At 44.3% G+C, this 23685-nt stretch overlaps 1 protein-coding gene across 2 annotated transcripts in view; it reads right to left on the bottom strand.

Moving 5' to 3' along the window:
• Nucleotides 1-23685, bottom strand: part of ELAPOR2 (endosome-lysosome associated apoptosis and autophagy regulator family member 2) — a 102827-nt gene that overhangs the window by 40120 nt on the left and 39022 nt on the right. The window contains exon 2 of one of the 2 annotated variants that reach the window (XM_066980883.1): nucleotides 12283-12403. In XM_066980883.1, the coding sequence (XP_066836984.1) occupies nucleotides 12283-12403 (121 nt within the window). Of the gene's footprint in view, nucleotides 1-1574; nucleotides 1594-12282; nucleotides 12404-23685 lie in introns of those variants that run through there. The other variant, XM_066980937.1, reaches the window with a different exon arrangement.

Raw genomic sequence — 23685 nt, 5'->3', positions numbered from 1 at the left:
TGATCAGGTTCAGACATCACTGTTCTAAAGCATATTTTTGTTCTCCCTCTCCGACTGCAAACCATCCTATTACACCTTCCAAGCATCAGCTTGGGTGCTACACACCAGCTTACACAAGTTGTGAAGACCAAATTCGATCTTCTGTCTCTGTGAAAAAAAAATGGGAAACACCTTAAAAGGTTTTGTTGTGGTTTGTACAGGGAACCAGTCTCGGTGACAAAAGGTGCTGCAATGTACAGACACTGCCACGTGCAGCCACACACACTCATACGTGCATGCAATAAAGCTGACACAGATTCACTTCATAAAAAATTAATGAGAGCTACAGGGCTAATACCCTACCAAAAGCATTGTATGAGTCTTGTCAAACAGACCTCATTTCATTCTTTAAAAGGATTACAAGCCACCTGATAAAGGTGACTGAGCGGATGTAATAGACTTCAGCTTTCCAAGACAATTAACTACGTTTGGCGTGTCATTTTGACAAAAGAAGGCAGCACCACACAATACCAGTAAAGCACATCTTAATTGGATTAAGAACTGCCTGAGAGACAGATCTCAAATGGAGCTGTCAGTGGGTGGGAGATCACCACCAAGCAGGGAGGATGGGGGCAGTTCTGCCTCCCTGTGGCACTAAGTCACATTTTTATCAATAATCTGCAGGCAAACAGGAAAAGAACAGTATTAAAAGGGGGTGAGAGACTGCATGGTAAACCTGAAGGCAGCGCAAGCGATTCAGATCTGTTGGCAGTCCTGAGCAAAGTCAGTGTGTTTTAATGAAGTCGATGGTGAAGGTAGGCCACTGAGGGCAAGGAGCTCCAGCCCTGCCTGCAGAAGGCACGAACACGTCCCAAAAAGCAGAAACCTGAAGGTTGGAGTGGATCTGCCATTCATCAAGAGCTTTCACTGTCATGACGTGCAAAAAGGAGCTAATGAGATCTGTGGATATATTCAGAGGTGGAGGTAGAGATGTGTAGGATGAAATGTGTGTATTACAGACAATAGGGCTGCTCTGATATTAAATATGGTTCTGCTTCTGCATTTTTAAGAGGTCATTGCAAAAAAAAAAAAAATAAAAAATAAAAAATAAAAGTAGGACTTTGAATACTTTCAAGATTAGGGATAATGTGCCTTGCAGTGAGAGATTTGAACTGCTTAGTCTGTTTAGTTTATCAGGAAAGACTGAGAGTCAACAATAAATGTACAAGTAACTCCACGGGGAGAAAATATGGGATCCCACTGACTCTTTAATCAAGCAGGGGACTGCATAAGAAGAGCTACCTCTTGGAAGCTGAAGCCAGACACATCCAAATTGGAAATAACATGCACACGTTTAATAGCAAGGATGACTGATCACTGGAACAATCTGTGGTGGCATGTGATGGACCCTCTGTCTCTCAAGTGCTTTATACCATAACCGGACACCATATGGAAGAAAAGCTCATGCCAAATACAAATTATCAGCCTCACCATCGGCCTAACTGAATGCATTTTAATGACCTGGGAGGTCAAACTAGCGAAAATAATTAATCTCCCTCCTCTTAAACTCTGTGAGAAGAGCGATGTTATCTTACCTCCCTCCTGGGGTACACCATCAGCATGGGGCGTCCTGAAACAGGAGCCCTGCCCACTGCATAGCCGCTTCCAAGAGTGCCTGTAATACATTGCTTTTCAGATCCGATAGCACATTACAATCGCTTTGCAGACGTGGAAACAGCTCCCTGGAGGGCAAAACAAACCATAAGTGGGCTTGCCTCACTTGATCTTTGACTGCAAGGGTCACGTGCTGCCTTTTAGCACAGCTCTGGCCCTCCCGGTGATTTCAATGGGCTAGCGCCAAAGTTGCTTGGCACATTTCTGTTCTAGTGACTGATTTTAACACTCTCACCTTGCCTAACCTCCTGATGCTGGTTAGGAGAGGCTCATCACTGAGCAGGGCTGGACTAACAAGCGTAGATCCTCACGCATATATTACTGCTCATCTCCTTCTGAGGTCTGAAACCAGCTTCTGTAGTGTTTGCTCACATCAGATATCTCTCAGATATTGCTGTCCTATGAGGGGAGTATTTGGGATTTCACCAGAAGGTAAATCAAAGCTGCCTCGATGCCCTGCATCCTCCAATACCAAACCCACAACCTATTCAATTGCTTTCCTCCCTTATGCTGACTTGGCCCCTGTCTTACACCTTCCCTCAGCTGGTTTCACATCCCACACCACTCGTGCCCACTAATTCTCCCTCTATTGGTCTTCTCAGTAGGCATTTACCTCCAGACATTTCTCATTAGTGATACCTAAAATTATTTCTGCTCTTCTGTCCATTTTGAACGTTCATTCTGTTCGTGTGCATCTTTCCTTGCTCCCTGGCTCTCAAAAAATAAATAAATAAATAAATAAAAAAGACACAGGATTGGATTTTGCCAGATTATAAAATTAGAAGGGGTAAAAATTAAGTGATTCTACTTACACTAGTGAAAGTATACAGGAAAGATAGCCTCAAACATTGGCTTTCCAACTCTCTCTCTCTCCATTCCTTTGTTGTGCATTCAGAGTCCCTGCAACATTGTCACTTCCTGCAGGCAGGCTCTGAGCTGATTTATATCTTACTCTCCCATGGGCAAAAACCGTATCTCAGAAAGGCGATATGAGGTTGGCAGCATCACGCAGTTGTCCCTCTGAACAGCTGCTGGGTTCAACAGATGCATGCCACAAACCTAGACGGGAAGACGTGGCCAAGGACAAGTACATCGAGCCATCTGTTCAGTGATACCCTGGGACATCAGGGTCTACATGACATGGCACCAAGGACCAACCAAAATGTGGGATGAAGAGAAAAAAAGAAAAAACAAAAAAAAAAAAAAAAAAAAAGTCAAAGGAAGAGAGGAACTCATTGCTTTATTATTAATGTTTCCTATAATCTCAGCCAGCTTCAGAATGTCTTCCGTGAATAATTTATACGAGGCTTCTCCAATAGACTGTGAATAATTGATGTTCGTTTTCTTCAGTCATTATATCCCAATGTGTTATCAGGAACCAGACTGAATCTTAATTTAAGGAAAAAGTCTGTCAAGCCTGTTTGGACTTGAAATGCAATCACACTGAAAGGTAAGCTTACCTGGACAAGAGTAACTTCCATGGAAGAGACCCTTCCTTTTCTTGAGAGCAAATATTTTCTCCTTTTATCCAAGAAATGACAAAATAAACCAACACTTTTTCTGGTTCACCTCTTTGACAGGAACAGTACAATTTTCCCCAGCTGGTCTGGCATATTTTATTTTATATTTCATTTCATCATTTAAGAAGAGATTGGACTGTGCACTTAGTCACATGGTCTAAACTTTTGGGCAGACCTGTGCGGTGCCAGGAGTTGGACTTGATGATCCCTGTGGGTCCCTTCCAACTCGGGATATTCTATGATTCTATGATTTTTATTATCACTTTTATTTCATCAGATGGGCACTGAAAGCTGTGGTTTTGGAACTGGAATATTCAGCAAATTCATGAAGGAAGTGGGACACAGAGTGACAGACAGATATTACCAAAAGGTTACCATGCACAGTTGCTGCCCGGGACACAACAGCCATTGTAATGGCTCAGAGCTGGAGATGTCAGGGAGCACAGTAGGAAATGTGTTGTAAGGTGAGTGAGTAGCTCTCCAGTCCCTAGTGGGCTCGTTTCCATTGCTCACAAAGTGCAACTGGCTTCTAGTGACTTTTGAGTTGCCTTTTGCACTGGGCTGGCAAACATGACCGAGGTCTTACAGGAGACTCTTGTCCTGATGCAGCAACTGGAGAAAGGACAGGAAATCCTAAGGAATCTCAAGTGACCCAAAACAGCCGTGTCTGAGCAATTTCATTGAGCTTGAGGTATCCACTGACTGGATTGCAACTGGACCTCAAATATCAACTTCGGATGAAAACACTCAGCTACCTCCATCCTGTTCAGCTGATGTGATAAAATCGTCGTCGTGATCACGTCTCTCTGCTTGCCTCTCATCCTTCTACAAAGCCATAGCAAACCTCAAGGTCTTGCCAGCTTCTTTCCAGTTGGAAGAGGACTCAGAGGAAGCTGTGTTTAACTTATTTAATTGCGTTGTGTACACAAGTAGGGCAAAGAAATCATCAAAGGACACTAAGGCCAATCTTTCTCTTGTAAGTCTCAATCCACACACCAACGCACAATTCTCAGTAACACTTCCCTGGGAATTAAACTCTGTGGGTTCAGAGCAAACTCTTCTGATTTTTTAAATATTTACCTAAAAAGATCTATGCTTCAAAAAGCCAACGGCGACTTTTTCTCAAAAGACACTGTATTCCTCATGCACAGAGGAAAAAGTCTGGAGCAATTTCTTGTAAAATTGCATTATCTCCCTGGACAACAATACGCATTAGGAAAACATCCAGGCAGGAAATGCCAAGGTAAAATGTAGCCTCATGCCTCAGCCCAGGTGAGAGCCCTCATGCCATCAATAGGATGTACCTAGCTGGCTCAGGTTAGAAACATTAGCTCATTAATAGTGTTGCTGCAAGAGGAATGGAAGTACACATCTGTAGGAGTGCTTTGCTAAATCACAGCCTTTCAGCTCTGGCTCTCAAACTGCCAGGCACACCACTGCCAGCTCAACATCTTTGCTTCTTGGCAGCCTTGTATTAATTCCTCGGTTTCACAGCAGTCCTCAGAGCAGTGTCTGCTGCTGTATGATGGTCCCCTCCTCGTTGCACTCTAGTGTGAAAGCATCTCTTGTTCCTTTCAGGAAAAAAAAAAAAAAAAGAAAAAAAAAAAAAAAAAACCAGAAAAACTTTCCTAGAAATATGAAAAAAGCTCAGATAAAATTGAGTTGCCCAGTCCTGCAGTCCATATGCACAAAGGTGCCCCTCTATATGACCACGACAATGAAATCTATTTCTTGCGCATCTTGCTGTTCATGCCAGAGCTGGCTGCAGAGCCAGAATTACATACTATTTTTTTCTCTCTGACATTTTTAATTACTAGGTAGAACATAACAGAAGGGCCGAATCTACAGCAAATTGAAAAATGCTCAGATTCCCTCAATTTTATTCCCACTATGAATCCTTTTTTTTGGTATTCAAGTTTGAGAGCAACTTTCCCTATGTGAGGAAAAATACATGCTGACCAGCAGCTTCATGGGACTCACATGACTATTCAGCTGAGAGGGGAAAATGGAAGGTGTTAGTCAAAAGGAAGGAGAAGGTCAGAATATACCATTAGAGGACACAATCTCAAAGATGGAAGAATGAAAGGAGAGAACTTCTGAATAGACTTCTTGAACATTGCCTCAAAGCAGTACTTTCCTACAGCCCACGATACCCAATGGCATCTGTCACCTTGTGTAAGTATCTACGTGCATATGCCCGATCTAAATGACGTGGTTAAACACAAGCAGCCATCAATAATAGCTTGATCTCATTGTTTCTTCCAAGGTGAATACCCAAAGCAGCAATGTCTGAAAAAAATATTAGTACCTGAAGGTTGCTAGACAAGATTTAGTCCTTTCAAGCCATGAGAAAAAAAATAGATACATGCCAAGTCCTCAGAGCTATGCTGATATCACCATATTTGCTCTTTTCAATTGAAACAAAGAAATCCCAGTTATTTCAAAGCCCTTTAACAAGACCAGAAAATAACCCTCAGTGAATGTCAAATAAAAAGGGGAAAAAAAAAACCTCCCTGATTATGTGTTAGGATTTACCCGTTTGCTTCAAGAGCCATAATCCTGGACTTCTCTAAGCCTTAAATAAATGTCACTGTTTAATAAATAGCAGTACTCACAGGCAGATATTTGTATGTACATTCACATCTACAGGTGCTGAGGCCCTGGCCCAGGCTGCCCAGAGGAGCTGTGGCTGCCCCATCCCTGGCAGTGCCCAAGGCCAGGCTGGATGGGGCTTTGGGCAGCCTGGGCTGGGGGGAGGTGTCCCTGCCCATGGCAGGGGGTGGCACTGGGGGGGCTTTGAGGTCCTTTCAGACCCAAACCATTCTCTGATTTTATGATGTACATGTGCAATAATGTAAACATGAAAGAAACTACTAAAACTGCTATTCTCAAGGCTTCTTCAGCCAAATTTCTAAATTCTAGGTAAAAACTCTGGAAGAACAAATTATTTAGCATGAAGACTAAAAAGAATTTGCCTGAATACAAGCACTAGTTGACAATGAACAGATATAAACTGACACTTTCCATCAGAAGGCTGTAGCACAAGCACACAGGTATTGTCAGATGTTTAACATTATTTTATATTCCCCATCTACACAGGTATGTATGTGCATACATACATATGTACTGTCTTATAAAATTTGTATATGCCCAATGACTTCAAGGGAATTAGGATCAGACCCACTCCTTTCTAGCTCAAGTTACCCTATTTTATCAGAGACAGAGAGGATATCAAACTCAAAAGGTTTCTATTCAAGTTTAAACTTCTGTTTGTTTTCCACTGCAGAAGCAGAACGGTAAAATCAAAACTCCTGTGGATCACTTCAATTGCCTTAAAGCGTTATAAAACCTGCAAGTCTTAAAAAGGTCACTTGCCTTAATTGTGTCTAAGGTACACAGTAATTAGCAAAAAGATCTATATCTCCTCCTGTGGTTTCCTAGGAGCAGATTATACAAGTTTGAATAAACTCAACAAACACAGCTCAGTAACAATAAATCGGGACAAATTTTGCTCTCAGGACCCAGTATAGTCCCTTGTAAATAAGGATGCTGTATTTTCCGGAGTCAGTGGAGCTTTCCACAGTTACCATTTGGTGCATGCTCACACACCTTGCCTTACAACTGAAGCACGTTTCTGATTTCCAGGAAGTTTCTCCTGCATTAGTAGTACCAGGTAGAGGTGGAATTTGCTAAGCATAACCATTAATAGCTCCATATTATCAGAGTTTTTGTGCCTCTTTTGTTAAGAAAACTTTCTAATTATAGATGGCATTTGGATGCTGACTCTGACAGGGACCTTACCAGTCCTTTTTTCCCTTGAACATGGTAAATTCATCTCCTTTTGAAATTGTTTTGTTAATTATACTCAGTAAAGTTTTGTTATTAATTATGCAAATAGCGCCACTAAAATTAACAGATATTTATGAGATAAGGTGCAAGCTCATTTGTTTAGGCTGACAAAAAAAACCAACATGCAAACAAATAAAAATACTCTCATCATTCTATGCAATAAGAGAGTTAATATTAAAAGGAATTTGAGGTCAAAATGTGAACCCGTTGAGCCCTTTTTGTTGATGAAAACAGCTCTGAAGAGTGAAACAGTGCCTCTGTGCACAGCAAGGGCACGCTCTGAACCAGATATTTGGGTTGTGCTGGAGTGAAGGGAGATAAAGAGAGGAAGGGAGAGAGACAAGGAAAGAAGGAAGGCTCTGTGCTCAGACCTTTAATCTGAGTGTAAAACACACAGCATGTGGTCAGGCTGGTGGAAGAGCCCGACTGCGGCCGCCAAAACACACTGTAGCATAGTGTCAGCAGGAGCACGATGCTAAATCCTGCTCCTACCATCAGGCCCCAGAAGGTTCCCGTTAAACACCACATACAGCCCACACACCGAAATAAAGGGCTTTCAAAGACACCAGCCATAGGGGGGTTCAGGCTTAGCCTCAAGAGCAAACTGCTCACATCCACTGCCCGTAAATATTTTCCATTGAAAAAGCCAAGTATACTGCCCTGATGGCAGTGATCCTTATCAGCTAAATTCCTTTCCTGCTATCAGGCTTGTGAGGAGATTAGAGCGAGACCTGTGGTAATTAAAAATGAACGAGACCAAATGAGTTAAGCACGCTGCTGATTGTCAAGAAGTAATGGAGTGATTCAGGCAGTCTGGATCCCACTGATGGAGGCTCTGCCTGCCACCTCCCCCAGCTCCATCCTCCGTGTGTGTACCAGACCTCCAAAAAGCCCTCAGTAAGCACCTGGAGAGGACATCTTAAACATGAAGCAGAGGAGAGCCATGAAGAGAAGCTTTAGGAGTAATAAACGTTGCCTTTTTCCTAGCCAAGATCCTCGCTGCACATTTCATGCGTCTCTCTCCAGGATTTCTTGCAACTGTGATGTGCCGGTGTCAGGAGCATGACTCATCTCTGAGCAAACATGAGCATGAAGGAAAGAAAGAGCAAAACGAGGCCATTGAGGAGCATTGGCCAAGCAGTCATGGCCATTCCTGAAGGTAACACAGGCCGACACCAACGTGGGGACTGAAAGTGGTGCTTGCTGCAGCCCCACAAGGCAAGGAGATCAGAAGGAGTGGCAGGAATGAACTGTAGAAAGGTCATGTTGTCCCAGCGCATTGGAATTGAGCTTCTGTCCTGCAGAGCTGCTTCTGCACCATCACTCCCACATCTGGGTCACGGGGCAGCAGCACTTCCTGCAGCATCAAAAATACCTGCCCTGTGAGGTTCCTTCTTTCCTCCTGCCTCCAATCTGCGTAGGAAAGATGAGGAGGGGAGCGTGGCAGGAAGGGATGGTGGGTCTTTATGCTGCTCTGTGCTCATGGCAAGGAAAAGGCAAAAATATCCTTCATCTTATACCCAGATTATAAAGCAGTCAAAATATGACAGTCCTTCCTACTCTGAACCCTGTGACTAATTCTCAGAGGGATCAGTCTTCTCTGCAGGTAAGCTCGGTTGATGATATTTTTGAAAACCCAAAAAAGGTCTCAATCCTGACATGTTTTGGAGACTACAGCCATGCCAGGAAATGCTGGCAGTCGCTCTCAGTGGGTCACCGTCCGCTGTGCTTTGCAGGTCAGCATACGCTTCAAAACGCAGCAGAGCATGGAGATACCCAACCTAATTTTAAATGGGTTCACTTGAATGAAAAGGAGGAAAACACAACATCCTGAAAATGAGCACATCTTGAGACACCAACCGAGCTCCGTGCCACAGTTAGATTGCCCCAGATACGTGAAGCACCTGAGCTAATACATTTTTAGCAATCTCAAGTGTCTTTGCACTCCACTGGAGACCGCAGTCTAGACATATTTACAGAGATGATTGGAGATGTTTAACATATTGTGAAATTATCTTTCCAATTCCTAGTTCAGGCACAATTTAAACAGAACGACTGCTGAGCGTTTGGAAGCTGGAGAGGTTCACGCAGTATTCTCGGGATCCAAAATTTAATGACAGCCTGCAAGTCACTTCTGTTTTCAGGGAGGAGTAAAGATCAATAGCAGATATTCTCAAGCGGCAGACATTTCCAAATAGATGAAAACAACCGCAAACAAAACATCATGAAGTCAGCAGCAGTGGCAGATGTGTTCCAAAAAAACACATTCTCACCCAGATTCTTCCGTATCCACTGTGTCCTAGCTGCCAGCAGGGACCACTGAGGGCTTTGCCAACCTCCAGGAGACAAAAAAAGCTCTCAGAACTCATGCTGCTATACAGCTGCAAGGCTCTTTTAAGAGCAGAGACACAGTTGGCTCAGCTATATCTTAGGACTACTGGAACCCAGTCATGCCTTCTAAAGATAACAGGTCTCCAAAGCTGGAAGTCACCCCATTTGTGGTGATGGTACTGTGGTCCACAGCTCTGTAGGCTGAAGGACTGAAAGAGAAACGTTAAGGGAGTTCGGGACTCTACCAAACATCAGGAGGAATCCCAATGTCAGGGTGCTCTGGCATAGGGTAGGATCTACAAGATGGAGCAGAATCTAAAGTGTAGAATGGACAGAAAGACTCATCTCAAAGCATGTGCCAAACTGATGGTATTTCTCAGTAGTCCTTGGGATGAAAACACTAGGCCTATGAGAAAACATTTGGATATTTTGCTGTAAAATCCACCATGTTAGCCAAATCCAATGTAAGGGATGTAATGTAAGTCCAATGTAAGTCCCAGCGCACTCTGACAGTGACTGACTGCTACCGACAGAATCATGTTTTCAGCCTGAAGGATTGGCTGCTCTTAAAGCAAGAGGTGAAAGACTAAGAGATGTGAAATCTAAAATGACTTTTCCAATCAGAATATAGCCAGACATTTCCTAAAGCCAGATAATATACTACAGGGAAAAAAAAAAAAAAAAAAGGCCTACATTAACTCTGCTGCACTCCCAAGAGCCCAGATAGCTGACATCTGAAGGATTCAATAAAAAAAAAAAAAAAAAGTCATCTATCCAATTGCTTCTCAAAGCAGTTGAATTGCCATGGGACTTAAAAGCACAGTACAAGGAGGAGAGGCATCTACTGAGATGAGTTTTCCAGTGAATTTAACAGAATCCTGTGTTTTGTATGTAATATCACAGCCAACCTACTGGGCAAAGCTTTCCTCTTGTCTAACAGGGTGCCAGAAATGGAGAAGCTGTTGTTATAAAATAGTTGAATTTCCCTTGGAAGTGATTTAAGACCAGGAAGGCATGGAAATAAGAGGAGAAGCAACGGGGTAAGTGTGCCATTTGTTGAAATCTGTACCAGAAAGCTGAGGAGAATGTAATGCTGCTGGACCTTAAACCATTTATCACAAGGTTTACAAAGAAATAGTGTGCATCAGAAAAAACGAGTTATGCCCAGGTACCTGAGAGTACACCAAAAGTGGTTGTGCATCAGAAGGGATAATGCTATCTGCTCCTTTAAAGTGCAGACAGCAAAAAGTAAGAGGCTTGAAGTACAAGGGAGACTCGACAGCAGGAAAAAAAAATAATAATAACAGGAGGGAAAATTAATAGGACAAAATATATAAGCAAGTATCTGGAGAGCTTGTGGGCTCTTTATCATCAGAGGTCCCTGGAAACAGCCCAGCAAACATCAGCCACAAATTATAAAGTCACAACTATTATAGCCATTTGAGCTAGGCCATAAATTAGGGGAACACCTGAGGTGCTTTCCAGTCCCATAGTTCTGTAATCGAATATCCTGCAGGTTTACATAGATCACACATGTAAAACCCCAGAAACAAAACGCAAGCACCAGGAATGACACAGGCAGCTTTTCAGCTGATGCTTGCAGGTAGTCAGAAATCTTCCCATGGTCAACGCTGCTATAGGAAACATTTATGTGCCGTATGCTGGAGCATGTGCTGTAATGAAATGAACAATAAACCTTTACAGGAGGAGAGTCAGAAGTGAATAAAAAGTCATCTCTTCTACTGTAGTACTGAAAGGACACAGCCATCATTCCTTCCGTTTGTCAGATACAATGATTCATAGCCCCTGCTAGAAATTACTGAGAAAATAAAGCACTGCTAGAATCTGTGGTGAACAGAATTGCTAGAGCAAGCAAGCGTGATGGGAAGGAGTATTCAGCCTGGGAATGCTGCAAAACAGCGAGGAAACAGTTCAAATGTGCTTGTAGAGCAGCAGTTTGCTTATGACCCCAGATGCCAAAAAGAAAAAAAAACAAAAAGGATCAAGTTCTATGAGAATACTCTGAGTTGTTAAAATATATAAATAAAATGCAAAAGCTTCATCATGAAAATAACACAGGACGATAAGACATTTACTATTAGTTATGGCGTTAGCTTATCATCAGTTAAATAATGCAGGTGATGAAAGCATGGACACCATGCAGAAGTAATTTGGCCACTGCTCATCACCATTTTGGCCAGTACTAGAACTGAACTGGAGAGCTGCAGAACATTACAGAACATGAGAGGGGATCTTAAGTGTGGTAGACAGGGGGATTTGGCCAACCTCTTTTCAGCGGTCTGTAGGGACAGGACAAGGGGCAATGGCCACAAGATGGAGCCCAGGAAGTTCCGCCCCAACATGCGAAAGAACTTCTTCGCAGTGAGTGTGACGGAGCCCTGGGACAGGCTGCCCAGGGAGGTTGTGGGGTCTCCTTCTCTGGAGATATTCAAGGCCCGTCTGGACGCCTACCTGGGCAGCCTGCTCTAGGGAACCTGCTTTGGCAGGGGGGTTGGACCCGATGATCTTTCAAGGTCCCTTCCAACCCCTACAATTCAGTGACTGTGATTACGGCAGCTCAAGACAAGCAACCACAACTGTTCAAGAGGTATTGCGATAGATGTGGCTTGTCTGTGAATTACCACACGGGGGTACCTGCAGCAGGTATTGACGAGTTTTACAACTCTGCTGCAAAGACAGTCCCTGCTCCATAGCTCCAAGAGACAAGGAGAGGGGCTGGAAGGGGATACACGAGAGACTCAGAAAGGAAGGACAACTCAGGGACACTTGGGACATTGGTGAAAGAACTAGGAAGAACCATATCACCTGCATCTCAAAGCCCTTCCATGGGACTTTGTTGTCGTCAGTGCCACACAGGGTAAATAGCACAAACACACAGAAATGGTCTGTAAAATGGAAAGTGACATACTGCATTCCTTCCCTTTCACGGGGTCGGGTAGTCCAGAGCACTCCACCGACGGATTCGGGACCGCCACCCTCCATCTGGAGCCACTGCTGTCGCACTCTGTGTACTCGAAGTGATAATCTGTCTGCAAGCAATTACAAAGAGTTTCAGTTTCATCATAACATTTGCATATTAAGCACATTAATCAAGACCAGGATTAGCAAACTCGGATATAATTAAACCAGAAAGGAAGTAGCTGCCGTGGAACATACTGTGCAGCACTGCCGCTGCTTTGATGATCACCGTGGATCATCACAGAGCAAGCACAAAGCGTGCCCAGAGCTGCGCTGCACAAATGTAAGGCAGAGGGGGTGGGATTTGCAAAAGCACTTGAGAGAGGAGACACAAATTCCAACAGAATTTTGTTTCCTAGTCTCTTAGAGCAGGATTGATCCCAAACCTCTAGCCATCAGTGTATCCGACCTACAGACACCTATCCTAACCTACGCTGCCCTAGAAGCATGTCCTCTGTGCACACAAGGATTACCTGGGGGCAATCTTTTCCTGTTCCTCCTATGACTCCTTGCAGCAGTGGCATGCCACGTGGTGGAGCACAGAGCAGAAGAAAGGGAATTAAATGGATAAGGGTACTTCCATGCTGACTCTGGTATAGATTAGTGCATCCCTGCAAATATTCAGCTGACTCACAAGAAGACTTTCAATTCTCATTTACTTACAGAAAACCAAACCATACTGAGATTAATATTTCTCCTATTGTTACCAGAGTTCTCCAGAGATATTTGGGTGTTAATAAAGTCCTACCTAAACATCAATAAAGCCTTTGATATTTAGCATCCAACTGCAAGTAATATTCTGATTGCTCTGGAATTAATATCTTTATGGTTCAATAAAAGTCTTTGTGGCTCAACTTATGGGTTAGAAACCTAACTAACAGCACACTGGAAACAAAAAATAGTTGGCTCAGAAATAAAGCAAAGCATAAGAAGATAGGATAAAACCTGCAGCCGTACGTGAAATATGATATACTGCACTCTGAACACCCTGAATATACTCAATTAAAATTTGCATTTTCCCTTTTTCATCTCATTATACAATCTTCAAGGAACAGAAAAAAATAGTCCTTAATCATTTTGGTACTGAAATCTGCCTATAAAGCAACCAGAATATATATGCAACATATCTGTAATAGATCCATCTCCTAGTTCATATCACATAAGAAAAAAATATCTATTAAATTAAATGTGCAAGCCTGGAGTAAAGCAATGCAAAGGATATTTGCATTCTGAACCTGACACATGTTCAGACCTCTTTCTTTTTTCTATTTCATATCAGGTCAACTAAATTACAGAGAGCAGTTTGGTATCAACAATCCAGGTTGCTCTCAGAGCCACCCTCTGAAAATGCACTTTGTGGATGTCTCCCCAGCATGCTATCCCTTTGCAGCCAGGAAGGGGCTCTCAGAAGTGATGCAGCTAGCAAGGATGCATGGCACAGTGCAAAAACATCCCCTCTAATGGTATCTGAATGTAGATATATCACCTTAGAGTTGAAGCTCAGGACAGCAGCAAAATTATACGTAAAAATGTTGTTCTGCTCTCTTTCCAAATTCAGGCAGAAGAGTCAGGTCTCAATCTCTCCCCTACTTCCACGGACATCTCTCCAGCTTTAACCAGCCAGGTGAGGTTTCCAGGGGAGACGTACCCAAAACACGTCCTTCCCTGTGACCACCCCTGTGTGTGAGTCTCAAGGCTCACAAGGTAAGTTATGCAGCACAGCCTTGCTCTTAAACAAGCTCTTCCCATTGCCTTTGCCTACTACTTGCTTATTTCCTTTGTGGAAGAGATGGATTTTTTTAAAAAAACTTGTTTTCTAGCTGACTTTCAACTCAACTTTATGTCTGAAAACCACTCCATGGATTTTGCCATTCTTTTGCCAGGTGAATACATCTACATGAAGTTCAGGTTCAACTAAAAGATAGAGCATTTTGAGTTGCTTTAGCAGCCATGGTGACACCACCCTCAGCACCCAAAGTAGCTCAGATACATCCCTACGAGCTGAAAGCACGCCTTGGCTGCAGCAGACACGTCCTCAAAGCCAATGTGACGTAGGTGAGCACTGGAAATCTCCCACTAACAGTGGCTTACCGGGCTCAGGGTTTCTAATCTGCCTCAGCAATCGGAGCTTCCAAATATAGCAGGTTGGTAGAGGAGGCCTCTCAGCGTCATGGGGCGCTACAGCTCCTTTGCATCTCACTGAAAAGCACAGTTTCACTCTGCTGGGATTTCTTCTCCTCCCTGATTGAGAAATTTCTTTACCCACCACTTCTCAGGAATGAATTTCACAGCAAATCTGCTGCCAGATGTTATCTGCTGCCAGCTATTACTCTGTTTTTGCTTTCAACGTGTTTGGGTTTTTTTTTCCCACTATCATCCAGATATACAGTATCTTTAAATTTGGCCATGGGCCTGTTTAATTTTAACAAGTCTGACTGCTTTATTACTTTTCTGGGCTTGGCCTTAATAATCTAAACATGTCCCTCCCCCAGTTCAGCTGTTATTTCCTATTACATTTCCTATTTTGTTGCTTAAAGTTCCTGGGATTTGGCAAAACTGGTTTGAATTTCAGTCCCAAAGTGTACATTTTCATAGGAAAATGTCTCTCAGAACTGACAAACAACGTCCCATATGGGGTTTAAAAAAAAAAAAAGATAATTTTCTAAATGGAAAATTGACGCTCTTCCAAGAAGCTGCTCAGAATCAATGTGTAGTCCTCAGCATTAAATTTCAAATGAAAGGTTAATAGTAACCTGAAAAGGGCCTCCAAAAATAGACAAGAACATTTGTTTTACTCTGTGCTGTATTTTGCCTCATTGTTCTTGGAAAATTAGTGAAATCACACATGCACTTGTATGAAAAGCTGTTAGAAAAGACTCTGATGTACATATGCTCCCTTTGAAGGACACTGCCTCCCAAAAAAATGCCGTCGTGCATGCACATGACGTGAAAGGGATGGTGAACTGGTCACAGCTCTGCCAGAGGGAGAAAAAATAGCAGAATTGGTCCAGCGTGCTCTGTTCATAAAGCATCAATACCAAATCGATGGTTGAGCCTGCCACCCTCACGTGCTTCCCATGCAAAAGCCCTGCAGCCAGGGCACCCACACCTCCTGCCCTGCAGGCACAGCTCCATGGCCCTGCTCTGGCCACCAGACCCACTGGTGTATTGGGTTTACATGGCAGGGTTTTGATAGCTGCTGGTGTACCACAGCGGAGCAGATCTCCGCGCTGCAGCCCGTGGAGGAGCCCCCGGTGGAGCAGGTGGATGTGGCCTGGAGGAGGCTGCGGCCCATGGAGAGCCCCCGCAGGAGCAGGCCCCGGGCCGGAGCTGCAGCCCGTGGAGAGGAGCCCACGCAGGAGCAGGGGGTCTGGGGGGAGCTGCCACCCATGGGGGACCCGTGCTGGAGCAGTTTGCTCCTGGGGGATGGACCCCGTGGTACGGAGCCGTATGGGAGCAGTTCTTGAAGAGCTGCTGCCTGTGGGCAGCCCCCACAGGCTCAGTTCGGGAAGGATGGCATCCTGTGGGAGGGACCCCACGGGGAGCAGGGGCAGAGAGGGACCGTGAAGGAGCAGCGAAACAAAGCATCAGGGACTGACCGCAGCCCCCATTCCCCTGCGCCACTTGGAGGGAGCAGGTGGAAGAGGGTGGTTGGGGGAAGGTGGTTTTCATCTGCTTTTAGTTTCTCACTGCTCTAGCCTGTTAATAATAGGCAATAAATTACTTTAATCTCCCTACGCTGAGTTTGTTTTGCCTGTGATGGTAATTGTTGAGTGATCTCCCTGTCCTTATCTCAACCCTTGAGCCCTTTCCATCGTATATCCTCCCCCTTTCCCTGTGAGGAGGGGGAGTAAGAGAGCGGTTGTTGTGGATCTCAGCTGCCCAGCTGGGTCAAACCACCACTGACCTGGTGCACATGGTGCTCCATATCTCCAGAGCAGGCCTCTATGTGTGAGCTAGTCACCTCATGGTCCTTTACAACAGCTGACAGACAGGCATTGCTACCATCTCTTTTCAAAAAGTAAAGGCCTATTTCAGGGTCTCTCTGAAACTCTGGAAGTATCGTTTTCCTCTACTTTAACTGAAGAGCTTTCTCCTGAAGAAACCCCTGTAGAACTGAGCTTTCTCCATGACAAGGAGAAACAGCCACCTCAATATATTCCTGTTCTTCTGCCCCAATTTTCTAATTCCCTCCTTTCAGCTAGACGGGAGCTGCCCTATTGCCTTTCCCACTTAATCAGAACTGAAGGGCAGAGAGGGCACAAACCCTTACAACCAGTTCCTGATGCACTGAACATTTGATCCGGGTAGGAACAATGGATGAAGACCAGGAGCAATAAACATTTACCTTCTCTGTTATGAATTATAATAGCAAGTGTGTCTTTGCAATTTAATATCTTGCTCTGCTCGTGTTGTTCTCCAACCACAGATGTCAACAAACCAAAAAAAAAAAAAAAAGCAGCTTCTACCATACCTGCCAAATATTACTAAACAATAGTTGTCAGATCTGTCACTTATTCCTTCCCTGAACTTGCACTGCTTGTTCCACTGATACTTTTGCTTAACCCGATTAACTGCACACAATGCTATTAAAAGATATTGTTTGCCAAAAGGAGCACCTGTAATCTTTACAGACCCATGTGCTACCTATATTTATATGTACAATAGGGATTAGCCACGTCTTTAAAAAAAAAAAAAAAAAGGGCAAGAAAACAGCAACATCACACAAATAAAAGCCTCTTTAAGGAAAGAATGAATTCAGCAGGAGATAAGATGGGAGCCCGACCCCATCGAGTGCGCTTGCGATCCCCCCAGACTAATCACAGTGAAGAGGAGACAACACTTTCACTTTCCTTGTACTCCAGGACATGATATCCCAAGGGATACAGAAGCATGTCTCTCTCTGCCTGCTGGGTTGGAGCAGATACCACGGCTGTGCTTCCCCACATTTGGCCTCCATAACGTTAACACATTCAGGGACCAAGCACTCAACACTTTGAGACTACTCTAGTGTTTCAAGGGCTGCCCATCACTCACCTGTCCTAATTCAGGCTTTGAAAGAGGAGATACAAATTCCCATTTCTTATTAGTTTAGGGCATCTAGCCCATCCTCCTCTTTTACTGCACTCCTTATTTCTAATTATTTCCTCTGGCATCAAAGAGTATTCCTGCCCCCCTCCCATGCTCCTATCATCCCGAGGCCATCAGTGAGCAGCACACCCTCCATCAGCAGGGCTCTGCCTCACCTCTCATTTGGAGTTAATGCCCAGCTCTAAGCTTCTCCTGAATGTATAAACATTCCTCCTTAATCTCCTCTGACATTACTTATATTAGTGCTTTTTAGCTGAAAACTTGAGCTGGGCTTTTAATTATTTCCAACTTTATTCCTAAATCCCCAAATTCCTCAAGTCATTTCTGTATATTCTCGTCACACTTCTCTTTCTGGACTCCCAATTTATTTGTGGCTTTCTTGGCAGTGAGAAACCCAACCCTAATTGCATTACTTAGAACCCCACAAGGCAGCTGCAGATATTCAGACTTTCTGAAAATCAGCTTATTTGCATCTTGAGCCTAATTCAAACACCAGGTTTCAACCACCAGAAGCACAGGTTGAAACGCTGCCAAAGCCATCTGCAAAGTAACGATTAACTGAAGAGGTTTACTGAATTAAAGCCAAAATTCAGCAAAAATATATCATCAATATTTGTGAGGAATCGGAATAAATGACATTTTAGGTGAGTTTGTATGTAACTTGTTTAAACATAATTTCCAGGATTCTTATGCAAAATCATTAAAACAAATGGCCAGTGATCAGAGTGAGCTGCAGCAGGCAGACCTTTGAAGAACGGTAGGGTTCAGGGAGCCGTGAGCAGCTCCATCAGCAGAAGGAGGACAAAGACAACCCTTGTCAATGTTTAGAAACAAACAGCTGATATAAAAGTGTTTGGATGAATATTGTGTCCATGAGAAAGGTACTGAGCTCTCACACGAAGCAGGTCAAAGGACTTGTCTTGCCCTTGGCCAACTGATGCCACCAGAGAAAGGAGGTGCTTCCAGTACATCTCAGATGTCCGGCATCTAGCAGGGCACACACTGTACTTGTTTCTCCCTCCAGAGCTGGAGGAGCTAGCTGGCCTAGCTTAGACACAGATATTTCCACACAAGCGTCTGAGGTTAGGTGAGACAAGTCCTTTCCTCTGTGCCTCTGTGCCCAGCTGTGACATGCTGGGCTGCCATTTCAGTCCTGAATGTAGAGGTGCAGCCTCTGACCAACCCCTCAGTCCCACCCCTTAACAGAGCCTCCTAGAAATGCTTACCACAGAACTAACGTGATATTACTTTTGCAGAGCTTCAAAGCAAGAGATAGCAGGGCTGGAAGGGTACTTCCAAAGCCATTTAGTCCATCTTCTTGTCCCCATACACAAGCCATTCCTGACATAAGGTTTCCTAACCTCTCAGAGAACCTCCAGTGATGGATGTTAATTAACTTCCCAGAGTAAAGCTCACAAATACCACATAGATAAAACGATGCTAATGCACCTGGGCCATTCATCAGGCAGCTAATGAAACGGTTATCATCATCAAGGACGTTGAGCACAAGAGCTAGGAGCAAGATATAGGGGAGAAGGGTTTATTTACTGATATATATATATATATACACTGATACTATATATATACTGATATATATATATATATTACTTTTTACAGCCCAGAAGGCTGGCAGTACCATTAAACACTTAAACACACTCAGAGAGTGTGGCTGGCCGCTCCAGGAAACTTCATTTACTACCCCATGCAGATGGTTTGTTAAGGACAGTGCATTCCCACACAACACAGCATCACCAGGACAGAACTTCACAGCTGTACTTTGAGCAGCGTCTCCTCATGGCTTTCAACCACCCTCACTCTCACAGAAACCAGTGGAGGTTTCACCAGCCTCAGCGTGCACCAGGCAGGGTCAGACACTATCATCTTTCAGCAGAGATGGTGTGTTCTTCACTCTGACATTTCTTCAGCCTTTGCCAAATCCCTTTCAGCAGCAGTTCAGTAACGAGTAGGAGTTTTTATTATCATTATCTCATTTATCCTTTCAGTGACCATTTGCAGTCTGAAAAGGTCAGGTCAGCCAGCAGCCCTTTGATTGAAAAATTTATTTTCCTTTTAGACAAAGCTTCACAAGCAAGCTGTGTGCAGCACCGGCCCAGCCATCTTTGAAAACATCTGGGATTATTTATTTTTGCAACCTGGAGAGACAAGTAATTCATAGTAAAACAGTGGTTCTTTCATCCAGGGCCTCATCTGTTGCCCAGTTAAGTCAATAAAAGATATCCATTGACTTCAAAGGACAACGGGATGAGCCACAGTCGACCAGCTCAAGTACTCATAACCCTAAGCATTAAATAGCAGGTGATGGGCATTGCCATCTTTGCAAGTAAAACTCAAGAAAAAGCAAACCATTTGCTTTTTAATAATAGGATAATTTTAAGATTATCCCATTGCATTTCACAGGTGGGGATACCAAATACAGAATTCTAGAGGTTGGTGCAAAATGGCCCTGGAAAAGGTTAGTTTCAGCCAGACGAGCTCTGTGGAGGCTTCTCCAGTGAGAGCTTAATAACAGTAATGGGAACAGAGTAGTTTGCCTCCCCCAGCCCAGGTTTCTCCTCCTCCCTTGTGCCAGCACTACCACTTGTGCTTAGAAGAAACCAATCCATCAGAAAGTCATTCTTTTTCACCAGCTCTCACTCAGAACAGCTCCCTCAACCCATTCATCACATGGTTGTGTGAGTGCTACTGCAAGCACAGAGCAGGAAGTGGCAATGGGTGGCCAAGGTGGAAAGACGAAAAGAGAAAGAGCAGCAGAGGAAACATCTCCCAGACACACAACTGCGTGTCATCTGTGACTCCTTTATTCCTACCAACGTGAAACCTCATTTCCTCACACCTCTTCTGTGAGAGGTGGCTGCCCTGCCACCTGCTCCTACACATGACTGCAGATCTTATTCCTCAAGAAGCAAACACCCTGGTCCCAGCCACCGGGAAGGAAATTGCAAAAGCCACAGAGCAGTCTAATGAATATGGAAATTAAAACATTCTCTAAGTATACACATTCCCACAGCCACTCAACAGAATTTCCAAATTCTGTTTCCAAATTTCCTGGTTCATAGCAACAAAACTTTACAAATCTTCATCAAAAAGAGACTTGTTAATGCCAATCAGGCCATAAAAATAACGTGTTAAAGAGTAAAATCATATTTCAACTGCATCTTTGGTGGAACACTCACTCCTTTTTTTTCCACCTTCTTTACATAAAGTAACTCCCAGGAAAACCTTCATCAAGAAACTCAGACATGATATATGAGTTTGTAAGGCATCGTAAGGCTTAAAATACTTGTTTCCTAATGGAGAAAGTACGAGTTAAACATTCCCACCCTGTTCCAATTCCTGCCCATATCTTGGATCATTCAGCAGTGCAGGGGTGAGGGCTGTAGACACGCCTCAGATAAGGCAGGTGAGATGAAAGTAGCAAGTGACACCTTCAGTGAATGCTAGGACAACTAAGCCTTGGCAAACAGGAGGATTAAGGCCCTTTTATAAAGCATAGACTGGTTAATTTGTACCAGAGGCATGGGTCCTCCTCCTTGATCAACTGCTGGCTTGCTGTGGAGTCTCAGAGAAGTTCCCTCACCAGCCTGCCCCACAAGTAGAATCTCACTTTGCATGTCTGGAGATGGCACACTTCTCTGCAGATGTTCTGGGGAGTCAGACCATATTTTTGAGTGCCTTACTTAATGTCAAATTATAAAATAAATCAGGAGTGGCATCCAGGAACTGGGTCGTTAAACAGATACTGCTTCTTACTCTACCAGGTAATAGCAAAAATGCAACACTTCTAAATTAACTAATATATTGCCACGGCATTTCATCCACTGTCTGCATAGCTTCAGACGAACAAAAGGCTTGGAGCATTTATTTTCTTTACATTTTAGGCTCTATAATAGGCCAGTTTCAGGAGCCTTGAACAGGACACCTCTGTCAAATCAGAGCTTGTGAAACCCACAGGTTAATAACCTGTCCCTGTCACTCTGACAGGTGATGCCATGTATGAGAGCTGCCAAACACCCACCGAAAAGGGCATAAATTGTCAAACAGAATAGACAGAAAGCAGCAAAAGCATCCCCCTCTTTCACCACCAACATATCTCTGTCATCGTCTGACACAAGAAGCCACCTCTGTAGGCTGAAGGGATGTTCCCCACAGCTGTTCGCTTTTGGGCTCCACTGCCCAGGACTATGAAAAACCGTGCTGGTTTACCCATGAAATAAACCATGGTTTTACAATGCGACGTCAGTCAAGAAAGAGTAGATCAAGGATCAGAGAAAACATTTGAGCCCTACTCTCAGGTAGGACCTGCAGACGCAGGACTGGATCAAGGAGTTCCAACTTCTCATAGGAAAACTTTGTGTAGCATCCGTCCCTACGTGTCCTACAACGTCACCAAACTTTTCAGCTGGAAGCTAACCTCCTCAAGGGTGACACAACTTTCTTGGGTCACGAATAAATTTAAACGATGGCGTGAAACTGCCTGGCGTGTTTCCAGCAGCAGGGGTAGAAGAGAAAAGAGAGAGACGCGTTCGATACTCAGAGCTTCCGCTGGGAGGAAAATCCGCTAGACATGATCAATTAATTCGTTGTAATAAAGAGCGCTGTAACCTGCTATCGATCATTTTTGTCCTAGGCTTTGCATCTGATGGATTTCTAATATACGCGTGTGCCAGGGGACTGGAAGGAATACTACTCAGTGAGTCTTTTAATTGGCTTTTTTAACTGTAAACCATCAGATTATTTTGTTAACAAGCCGGGGACGTGTTAACGATCTGATGGCATTAAATTTAGGGCTGTTGTTTAGGTAGGGCCTCCAAGGTGCACTAAATGCGAACAGATAAATAAACAGCCACCTTTAACTAGCGTGTGGGCACACACACACACTGATGTGCATTTTCATACACACACAAACACAAACTCACACGAGGGTGATTCTGTCTCCATCCAACTCACAGGCTCCGGCTCTCCTGTGCTGACAAAGCTGAGCAGATCTCTGCTGCCTCCAGTAAAGCTACACTGATTCATGCCAGCAGAGACTCGAGATTCTTGTTTATCTCTTCACAGGAAGACAAAAGGTCATTAAAGATAACGCGGAGGTCTCAGGTGAAGCACACTGCTGCTCCGCAGGACTCCCCAAACACACAGCCACAACTGCAGCTTTTTGTCTCTGCTTTCAAACCCGTCCAGCAATGCCAGCTAATTAGGTGCTGCAGAAGTAACTTTCATCTTCCACCTGTGTGCTGATGACTAATTACATTCACAAAGCAGTTCCAAGCACGCCAGTAAATCCCACCATGGACTAGCATCGGGAGACCCTTTAGCAGACAGACAGGATGGGATTGTCCCCACAAGGAAGCGGTCAGCAAGGCTGGAAGAGCATGGACCTGACGTCTTTCCCTGTCTTGGAATTAGAAATAAATAAATAAGTAAAAATACTTTAAGGCAGAAATTGCTCCTTCCATGAGGCAACAGCTTGCTCCAGCTGGGGTCACGGGCACACACATGATGGGGTCCTACTGTGGTTCCTCGAGATCTGTGGCATAGGCATGTCAAGGCAATGCCCACAGTGCTCTGGAGGAGGGCTGTAGTGAAATTCTGCCTTCTTGGCTTGCTCACATGCACTGAAACCCCACAGCAAAGTCCACGGCTGGATTCCCTCCCAGGCTGTGACAAACCCATTTCCCTTATTCCCTCCTTCCCCAGATGCTTCTGTGCTGTGTTACATATCACTGAAGCGCTAGGGCTCTGGGAAGAATATTAACATTAAATATAAATATAGGCACTACAACCAAAGCCATCTGTTCTTTTCTCTTGGTTACAAATCTTTTCTCCTCATCCTGCACTACCCCAGCCTCGCGCTTCCCTCCTGCAGCCTCTGCTGGGGCTGTCTCTGCAGCATCCCGACAAATATGAACATCTTTCCGAAATGGGAACACAAACCTGGTGTCTCCAATTACCTCTGCCCAGGGATTGGGATCAGCCTGATGAGGGATTACCAACAGCAAGGAAACCGGTTTCTGTGCCCGTAAGGTCTGCAGGGCTGGATGTGGAGCACCCTGATGGATGTGGAGGGGGAAACGCATCGCCCCGCAATGCAACCGCCCGCTCACAGCGCTCAGCGCTCCAGTCTGTGCTTAACCTCAGCCTTTTGGTAAGATAAAAGGTGTGCTTCAAGCGTGTGCTGCTCTGAATTCGGGTGGTTGCCAGCAGAAGAACGCCTGAACCTGGCCTGAGAAAAGTGCAGGTC

This window comes from Anser cygnoides, chromosome 1, assembly GCF_040182565.1.
Source record: "Anser cygnoides isolate HZ-2024a breed goose chromosome 1, Taihu_goose_T2T_genome, whole genome shotgun sequence".
NCBI lineage: Eukaryota > Metazoa > Chordata > Aves > Anseriformes > Anatidae > Anser > Anser cygnoides.
This window is presented reverse-complemented; position numbering and strand designations above follow the sequence as displayed.